We start from the raw sequence: 10,237 nt of genomic DNA on the forward strand, positions 1-10,237 counted from the left end.
TAGCATATGTTAAAACAATTTAATAGATATGCATTTGGTTTTTAAATATTTGTTTCACCTGGTGTATAGTATACCCAAGTCGGCGAGACGACTTACTTCATTTATTTTTTTTCAATTTTGTAAATTTTAAATATTGTTGGGATGATGTTAAAATAGCGGACAAGGTGCCGTGACATTATAGCTGAATCTATAATTGGTGAATAGTGACACAGTGAATTAACTTTTTATTTGAGTGCTCATATGGAATAATTTGTTTTCAAAGTCAGGAACAAAACAACAAGATACGCTGAGTAGCCCACCCTACTCTAAATCCGTCAATATTTATAGGCTATTTGAATTTTTAGTAGACTGCAATCGGCAGCAAAAATTTTAAATGTATGCAAATCTTTAAACCGTTCTTGATCATATTTTGACCTTTAATCATTAGCATGATCATACATGTTGCAAAAAAAAAATGTGACGTTTATTTTAGCGACCTATTTATTTCACTCGTTCGAATGAGCAAGATCGAGGTCATTTTCGGGAAAACAAAAAATTAACAGGTTGTCTGGTATTACCTTACAATTCTAGAGTGGTTAGCAAAGTCTGCTGATGAGAGAACTTGGTGTTTCTTGAAATAGCGCTATGCAGACAACCTGCTAATTTTTTGTTGTCCCGAAAATGAGATCGAGCCTGTTTAATAACATAAACGCAAGTTTATTTAAAATTTATGAATATTTTTTATTCTGACAAACATCAAAAAGCTCAAAATGTTGTCTCACATTCAAAAGCCCGTGTTTCCTGGCTAACTCTAACATGAACATGTGTTGCATATTTTTATACCCTTGCAAAAAGGGTATATTAATTTTGGTCAGAAGTGTGCAACACATAGAAGGAAGTATTTCCGATTATATAAAGTATATATATTCTTGATCAGCATGACGAGACGAGTTCATATAGCCATGTCCGTCCGTCCGTCCGTCCGTCCGTCCGTCCGTCCGTCCGTCCGTCGGTCCGTCTGTCCGTCAGTCTGGATCAACGCAAACTCCTCCTAGACCGTTAGAGCTACAGAGGGGCTTGTATATACTGCAAGGGTTGTATATCTCGGATTCAGCCGAATCGGACCACTATATCATATAGCTCCCATACAAATGGCAAAGTCACGAACAGTGACTTTTCTCAATAACTTCGTTATTTTTTTAGCTATTGTCGTCTAAATTTAATATTAGAGAGTTTATTACGCTTGTTAACGACTGTGCCAAGTTTGATCAAGATCGGGTGACTATATCATATAGCTCCCATAGGAACTTTTGTCAATAACTTCGTTACTTTTGAAGCAATTGTCATAAAAATGTATATTTCTTAGTTTAGCATAACTATTAATGACTGTGCCGAATTTGATTAAGATCGGGCAACTATATCATATAGCTCCCATAGGAACAATCGGTGGTGAACAGTGACTTTTATCAATAACTTCGTTATTTCTTAAGCCGTTTTTTCGCAAACATTAGACCTTTTACACAAAAAACTTGCAAGGGTATACAAACTTTGACGGGGTCAAAGTTAGCCCCGGCCCTCTGGTTATGAATAATATTAAATATGTTTTTTTTACTTTATTTTGAACTGGATGTGGATTCCTTTTCTTAGCATAAAACTTGTTGGAGCTATATATATATATAAATATCTAATTAACTCAATAACACAATAATGTTGTACAGGTAAGACCAATGTTATATTCAGGGGTGTAACAGAAATCTTTAGAGATTTTGAGGCAGTTTGTTTTTGAAATCTACCAAAATGTTGGTGTCATAAAAATCAAGACAATTCATTTTTGAAACTATTTTGGACTCACTGGTACCGATTGGAAAATTAACAGAAACGATTACCCATAGCAGCTATTTCGATAGTTGCTAAAGACAATGGTGTTGCGCAATAGAAAATTCAATAAATCTGTTTTTGGACTTAACATTCGTTAAGACATCGTCGTTGGATATTATTCGCTTTTGCAAGTGGAAAAATAAAAATCATGTTGCAAAAGAACTAAAAAAAAAATGAAGTAAGTAAGTCGTCTCGCCGACTTAGGTATACCATACACCAGTAAAGCAAATATTTCAACTTTATTAAACAAATGCATTTTCATATGCTTTTTACAAGCATATCTTAGTATCTCGCTCACACAATCATACGAGCACCCTAGCGCCCCCACCAGCCAACGGCCAACTCCGGCCTTATGGAAAAACGCTTATATGCATAACTCGACTGTTTTTTGTCCGATTTTGATCAAATTTGGTATTTTGCTAGATATTAGTATTAAATTTAAGTGTGCCTAATTGGATTGCATAAGGTAAAACAATACGGGAGATAATCAAGTTTTTCAAATTACGGGGGCGAAAAAGGGCGTGGCAAAATTTTTATACATACAAAGTGTGTGCATTTACTAAGCGAATATACATACCAAATATTGTGTCTCTAGCTGGAATAGTTTTTGAGATAAACGCTTTTTTTAAATTTCGGGGGCGGAAAGGGGCGTGGCAAAAATTTGAAATAAACTTGATCACTCTACATACTACACGAGTCTACATACCAAATTTGGTGGCTCTAGCTCTTACAGTCTCTGAGATCTAGGTGTTCATACGGACAGACGGACATGGCTAGATCGACTCGGTTGTTGATCCTGATCAAGAATATATATACTTTGTGGGGTCGGAAAAGCTTCCTTCTGCCTGTTACATACATTTTGGCGACTTTAATATACCATTTCACCCTATGGGTGTATGGTATAAAAATTGCGAAGTTGGTGAACGAATCCCAACTCGAAATCGTCGGCTTAATTAAGGTTTTTTCTATTTTATAATATTGTTTTATTTTTATTGATTTATTTGTTTCTTTATTTTTTGCATAATTTACTTTTTTATTCTATTTTAATTAAAAAATAGAAAAAAAAAACCTTATTGGTCGGTTTCGAAATGGGAATCGAACCAGGGACATTCCCCAAGACACATCACGAAGCGAGCACTCTATCGGTACAGCCACCGGGATACATACTAAGCAGATGGCAATATTTCTTGATATTCTTTCCACAGGGGCATATCCTATTCGCATTGTCGCTGTTTTGTCGACAATTAAAAATTTTGGTCGAGCGAGCTATTGAAATGCGATGTTGTACAACTTCACGTCACACACACACTACGAAGCCCGAGCATGTACCGACGAGTGTACACATACATAGACAGAACGAAATCACAAGCGACATAGGCCTACCTTCGTCGTTCTGTAGTCTGTGCTAGACTGAAATTTTTTCGTAGCTGCTTGGCCCTCTACCCATTTTACGCTCTCATTGAGAGTACGAACGTTCGGGTTTTCCCGAAGTTCTCTGGGGTTCCTTGACTAGGCTAGCGTTTGCAATCAAAAAATCATGAGTTTGTCCCATCTATGTGTTCTATGGTTAGTGGTTATATTATATAATTACTTATTTTATATTCTTTAAAATGAATTGAAAAAAAATTTCTTTAAATTTCTATAGAGACGTACTAGTTCCAGCAGGTTGGTAAGGGCGCTTTGGGCGCTTTTCAATGGTGTTTACGTAAAAAAATAAATTTAACATAAGAATAAACATTTTAAGCGAGTGCCTAAATGCATTTCGTTCCAAAAGTAAACAAAGTTTAGTTCAACAGTATTTTATTCCATTCATACTTCGATATCCCTTGCAGAGGGTATTATAAAATTGGTCAGATGATGTTAACGCACAGAAGGAGACGTTTCCGACCCCATAAAGTATATATATTCTTATCCATCTTAAGAGCTATCGGGATGAAATTTTTTTTTGGGGCTTTTTATTACACAGGAAAAATAAAGTATGTCAGGATCGGACCACTATATCATATAGAAGAAACATTTTCATAAAACTTGGAGTATCCCCATGAAATTGATCTCAAAATTTGAATCTGATCGGATAAATAGAACACAAGTTACAGTCAACATAAATCGGAACAAACGCTGCCGGCACCGCTGCTTGCTGCCTACTACGTCATCATCAAATCACCAGAGCACATGCATACACACACAGAAGAAGAAGAAAAAATTGAGGTAAAAAGAGTAATAATTTAAATGTTTTGTTTGTGTATTGATGAATTGAGTTGCAGGAAAAGAAATTTTAACCAGAGGGCCCGGGCTAACTTCGACCGCGTTAAAGTTTGTATACCCTTGCAACTTTTATGGTAACTCTTTCCTTACCTATAGCCATCAAAATGGAAAAACGCTCAAGCTAAAAAGGTTAATGTTTGCGAAAGAACGGCCTACAATCTTAGCATAGGAAAAAACTAAGATATTGATCAAAGTCACTGTTTTCCACCGATCGTTCCTATGGGAGCTATATGATATAGTAACCCGATCTTTATCAAATTCAGCACAGTCATTAACAGATATATTAAACTAACAAATGTTTAATTTGAAAACAATCGCGTCAAAAGTAACGAAGTTATTGACAAAAGTCACTGTTTTCGAAAGATCGTTCCTATGGGAGCTATATGATATAGTCACCCGATCTCGATCAAATTTGGCACGGTCGTATATATGTGTAATTAACTCACCAATATTAAATTTTATGACAATAGCTCAGAAAATAACGAAGTTATTAAGAAAAGTCACTGTTCGTGACTTTGTCATTTGTATGGGAGCTATATGATATAGTGAACCGATCCGGCTGAATCCGAGATATACAACGCCTGCAGTATATACAAGCCTACATGCAAAATTTCAGCTCTGTAGCTCTTACGGTCTAGGAGGAGTTTGCGTTGATCCAGACGGACGGACAGACGGACAGACGGACGGACGGACGGACGGACATGGCTATTTGAACTCGTCTCGTCGTGCTGATCAAGAATATATATACTTTATATGGTCAGAAATGCTTCCTTCTATGCGTTGCACACTTCTGACCAAAATTAATATACCCTTTTTGCAAGGGTATAAAAAGGTAAAAATATTATTGCCAAGGACTGCAAGGGTATATATACTTTGGCATAGCCGAAGTTAGCTTCTTTTATATTTTTTTAAATCGATTTTGATTACGCTCGGAATTGAAATTGACAGTGATTTCTGTAGCACATCTGTGTATGGTTTATTTTAGCAAATGTTATTAACGCTTGATAATAAATGTACGGATCTGCATTGGGTAAAAGGTGACGTTAAAATCGGAATTAGCCATGGATGCATTTGCTGTCAATGGCTTGTGAGAGGATGTGAAATACTCAACTTTCGAAGGATCCGTACCATCCACATCGTGATGGAATTTGAGTCTCTTCATCTCATCAAGTGGCAGGTTTCCATCTAATGTTGTCTCTCGAATCTCTTGTCCAGCCAAAGTATCAAATAATGTTCGTACGTTGAAACTAAGCACATTGCTTTCATTATGATTCATCACATGCTCCAATCGAAGTAAGATCTCATCACTCGAATACGGTTCCAGAGTCAAAAGATTAATGGATTGTGGCAAGTCAGTAAAGTCGGGAAGCTTATTTGGCAGGACGGTAGCAACGCTGTTGGATTTACTAAAGAATTTCCAGAATGGTAGATGAAGTTCCTTCTGATTTAAGCTCTCAGTTCCTGTGGCCTTCTCTGTTATATTATTAAGGATGAGATAAACTTTTCCCCGTGCCACTAAACCTTTGCCAAACTGTGTTTCGTTAAGAGCTTCTGCGACACCACACCAATCATCCGATAGTAAACGACGATGGATCATCAGTTCCAGCATTCCATCTTGAAGACTTGAACCACCTTGAGCACGATCATTAAGCAGAGTCATATGTTTCTTCTCATCCTTAAGCGAAATTCTAGTCGTCACTGGATAATAGTTAGCACTAACTTTTTCTGTCAAATCAGGATCGAAATCTTCGCGTTCGTTTCGCTTTCGTTGAAGCATCTCTCGACCGTTGGAATCAGTGTAAAATACTCCATTCGAAGAGATGTCACTTTTGAAGCGAGTCACTATCTCTTTGCTGCTATTATCATTCGCTGGAATTGGTCCAACTAGCCACTCGAACTCCACACGATTAACACCATCATATAAACGAATTACTTGCGAAATCCATTCGTTCACATGTTGATGTACTTCCTGAACTCTGTCGCCATTATAAACTGTCAAATCGATCTTATCGCTCAACTCTTTGATGTCCCCATCTGGTCGAAAAATATACGAACCCGAGGATCGATTTACCGTTCCCTGGTTGTCTCCCCAATATCCTTTGTAAATGGCAAAAGTCTGTTCAATATTTTCAGTAACTCCGTTCATTGCAACAGTTTTCAATTTTCCAGTACTATTGTCAAACACTAGTTTTATGAGCTGGAAAATATAGAAAATTAATATAATGCTTACATATGTATATTCAAACTTCTTACCGAATTTTGAATGACCAGTTCATTATCATCACTAGGTCCCTGATAACCTAGGATCCTTTTCTTAGCACTAGAACTTTTTGGGGAAGAGAGAACTCGTACATAGAAATTGGCAATCTTTTGTACCGAGGCTTTGAACACTAATTCGTGCTGAGTGATATTTGATCGGTGTTGAATAGCTAAGACATCCGATGGAACAGGAACAAGCTCAAAAGTTACTTCCCGACCTAAATGAAAAGACTTTCTCACTATTAACTTGTAGATTGTAGTAAGTGAAATTTTGAGATAGAATATGGGGAAAAGTATGCAATATGCAACGATAAAGGCTTATTTTACAGGACGTCCTAAAGTTCTATATTTTAGGAAACTCTTTGGTGGTTGATTGCATACTTTAAGGGCCAAATTCCCCCTAATTCACATTCCTACATCGACCATTCAATGCTGACTTACCCATTTCGTCGGCAATAACATAACTCTCATTCTTAACGGGAACACGTACATATTGGGTGGATGTGTGGGCCAAAGAATTGAAAAGGGTCACCACCAGATTATTGGCACTCTCCTGAGTGAAAGCACACACACTTATGTTTAGCTTAAGACAACTGGTGAACTCTCCAGTGGTAAGATTAGTTAGAATTCTGAGAGCATCGCGAGCATTCGTTTCGGCACCAACTATGGCGTCGGTTAGAAGGCGATCATAGTCGCTGGCCACGGCTTGTCTTTCAGTGCCCGTAATGGCATCGTGATGCTGCATTAAGCCAATGGTCTGACGTAAAATATCCAAGTCATTTGTGTGCTGGGGGCCAGTGAGATTGGCGAATGTACTTAGCTGCTTGACCACCTGAAGGAAATGATTTCCATCTCGTATAAAGCGCTTCTGAGTGGGGCGCGAAGTATAGTAGCCAGTCCATGCATCATGAATATTGCTAGCATATGGAAAGAAGTCCTGGGTTTTATTGGGCCAAGTTTGCTCAAGCTGATGAATGGCCTTCAGATAACAAGCCGGTGTCGAATATAAAAGATTGACGCGAGAGCCCTTGCTTTGACGGGCATTTACATATCTAGATTAATATAAGGATTTATGAAAAATTAACTGAACTTTTTGGGTACTTATGGTATATACTTGATGAGTTTGTCCATATTACTAAAATTGATTTCTGCATTTTGAAAGCGAAAATCCTCACCCATGGATACCATTACATGATTGGATCTGACCCATTGCGATAGCCATGTTGAATAGTTCAAAAAGGTATTAACTTTGAATTGAACATTGTTGTCGAACCGATTTCCATCGATAATTGGATCATCATAGCAAAGGACATCAAAGCAAAAGCCTAGCGGCTCAGAATAATGGCCTTGAGATACTGCAGCGAAAATATCTGAGTTGCTTAGCGACTCACTAGATTGCCATATCATTTCCAGGCTTAATTCATCGTTCCGAGTTATCTTGTCCATAAAATCTATGCGAGTGAAAAATTCGCCACTATATCCCATTTGAGCAAATATCGACGCCATTTCTCGAGAATGACCAAATGAATCAAGTTGCCAACCAATATTGGGACGGCCACAGGAACCAAATGTATCCCTCAGGAACCTAAGATAGGATTGACATTTTTGACAAAAGTGAATTATGTAGATGTAAATTATATTTACTTCAACCCAACATTGTACTGATCGATAATACTTTGATAATGAGTCGTTGCTTCATCATTCATAGTCCAACCGCCACCTGCAAACTCCAATTGTCCATTGTCCACCAATTTTTTCACTGCCAATTTCAAATCTTCTGATTGATCGTTATACCACTTGAAAAAGAATAATATTTCAACTTGTACGAAACGACGCTTTGAGTTCTTTAAAAGTTCGTGAATCACTGTATCGAAAATTCGTTCAACTCTACCACGGTGTATCTGATTTTCAGTTCCATAATAATATTGATCAACAGTTTTTAGCCACCCGACATCATCATGTGAATGTGCAATTAAATGCACATTGATCTTATCCTTGTCCAACTCGGGGCATGACTTGATAAGAAAGGTTTTATGTATTTATTATATTTTTTTGTAGGGTATATGAAGAGATCAAAGTACCTCAAATCCACAAGCAGCTTCTGAACGTTTTATGCTCAATGACAGTAAGGCACAAGTAAATGTTATAACTCTGAAGTTCTTCATGTCCACAAAATGCACAAAAACGAACCTCGAGCTAAAAAATAAATTAAGTTAGACTCCGCAGAAACTTCAGTATACCGTGCATATCTGGAGTTCTGTGGTGGATGGAGTGAGCAGGGTGTCTGTTATTTATGTTATTTCATTAGTAGACTTTGCTTAAGAAGACAAGAATCACAAAAGTCATACAACATCTGATATGGTATGGTAGATGCACCAATGTAAATTGCAATTCTAAAGTCCAAAACAATAATCATCAAATTAGTAGCTTAAAATTCTTAACGAAAATGTCAAGCCAAAAGCGATGATATTTGCAATTCTCAAAGACTTGCCTTCTATTAAAAGAACGAACTGAAATGCATATATTAAAAATTTATAAAAAATGCATGAACAAAGTGCCGACTATAATGCAACTGAGCGACTTTGGATGGAATTAACTATAGGACTGTGTAAGATTAAACATAGAAACGCCTGGTCAATAAAATCCCCGAAATCAGCTCTATACAGACAAAATTGTTTCCAATTTATAAAAGTTTTGAAGGAAGTGCTTTAAACTAAAAAACTTGAATTTTAATAAGAAATGTACTGGTTTCATATAGTTTTCATACAGTATTTTATTGTCCGAATATTCTTTAACCGAATGTTTCCTTATGGCCTTGTCCCGAAGAATCATCAATTTTAAATAATATTATGTTATGGCTCTTATTAGCATTGAATTGATTTTCGTAATGAAATTCCTATCTTCTAAATAAATGATTATGTAGCCGCACTTTCTATTCTTTCACTAATATTTCAAAGATACATATTTTATCCTTTATCTCCTTTTAAGGGCAATCCTTTTTGTTCTCTGTACAATAAACTTTACTCCGATTTTTAGGTGACCGTTTTATATCCGTAGACAACGTATAACTGTCTATTTGTCGGAATATGTAGCTAATTAATAGCGAATTGAAAGCGTTAACAATTATTTGCCCAGATTCATCTGTTTATACATTTGCTAAGTAAAAAGAAAGGAAACAGTTAAAAATCGCATTTGCGCAAATAATTGTGTTTGAATTACAACACGATATTAGCTATTCAGGAAAAGATGTTTATATCTGTAACTTGTGTACGAGGAAATAAGTTTACATTGCGATGTTCGTCAATACAAGCCAGGGTTAATTCGGATCGATGACACAAATTAAATCATAGAGTTGAATATTATATTTTTGTTCTATGTGGTATACACATTTCAACTGAATAAACTTGAACCTGAAATCCTCCAATCAATTGGCTCCTAATGATAACGTATACGCAACGTGTGACAGTGCTTTTAGTAATTGGTGTTTAGTTGAAGAAACTTCTCAAAATGCCATACGAAAGTCCCAATTGTATTGCCAGAGCCACCCTAATATATGGCTACACGGATTCCACAGTGTTGCATACTTGTAGGGATAGAAATTATATGACTGCATAGTGTGCAATAGATAAACACATTTAGCGTCAAGAGAGAAATAAGAAGTTATCGCTTTTTATATAATATTGAACAGTTAATAGATGGATCAGCTAACAAAATTAACTCCTGTGTTCGGTCAAATCGTCTAAGATCCAAAGCAAATAATTATTTAAGCGGTTGGTTAACCGTAATATTATATCAAATCTCAAACTTAAAATTAGTTAATTACCAACTCTAGAATCAAATTTCGTATAATCCATAT

The 10,237-nt window shown here is 36.4% G+C and overlaps 1 protein-coding gene across 1 annotated transcript; it reads right to left on the reverse strand.

Annotated features, from left to right (window-relative positions):
- Window positions 1–5,073: 5,073 nt before the first annotated feature.
- LOC6641926 (lysosomal alpha-mannosidase) lies at window positions 5,074–9,228 on the reverse strand. Its single transcript, XM_002065016.3, has 7 exons — window positions 9,149–9,228; window positions 8,463–8,577; window positions 8,026–8,396; window positions 7,496–7,966; window positions 6,823–7,433; window positions 6,376–6,599; window positions 5,074–6,319 (listed from the first exon to the last, which is right to left on the reverse strand). The coding sequence occupies exons 1-7, from the start codon at window positions 9,211–9,213 to the stop codon at window positions 5,117–5,119; spliced, it is 3,060 nt and encodes a 1,019-aa protein (XP_002065052.2). The 5' UTR covers window positions 9,214–9,228; the 3' UTR covers window positions 5,074–5,116.
- Between the last annotated feature and the right edge of the window lie 1,009 nt (window positions 9,229–10,237).

The sequence above is a fragment of the Drosophila willistoni genome (assembly GCF_018902025.1).
Source record: "Drosophila willistoni isolate 14030-0811.24 chromosome 2R unlocalized genomic scaffold, UCI_dwil_1.1 Seg167, whole genome shotgun sequence".
Taxonomy (NCBI): Eukaryota; Metazoa; Arthropoda; class Insecta; order Diptera; family Drosophilidae; genus Drosophila; species Drosophila willistoni.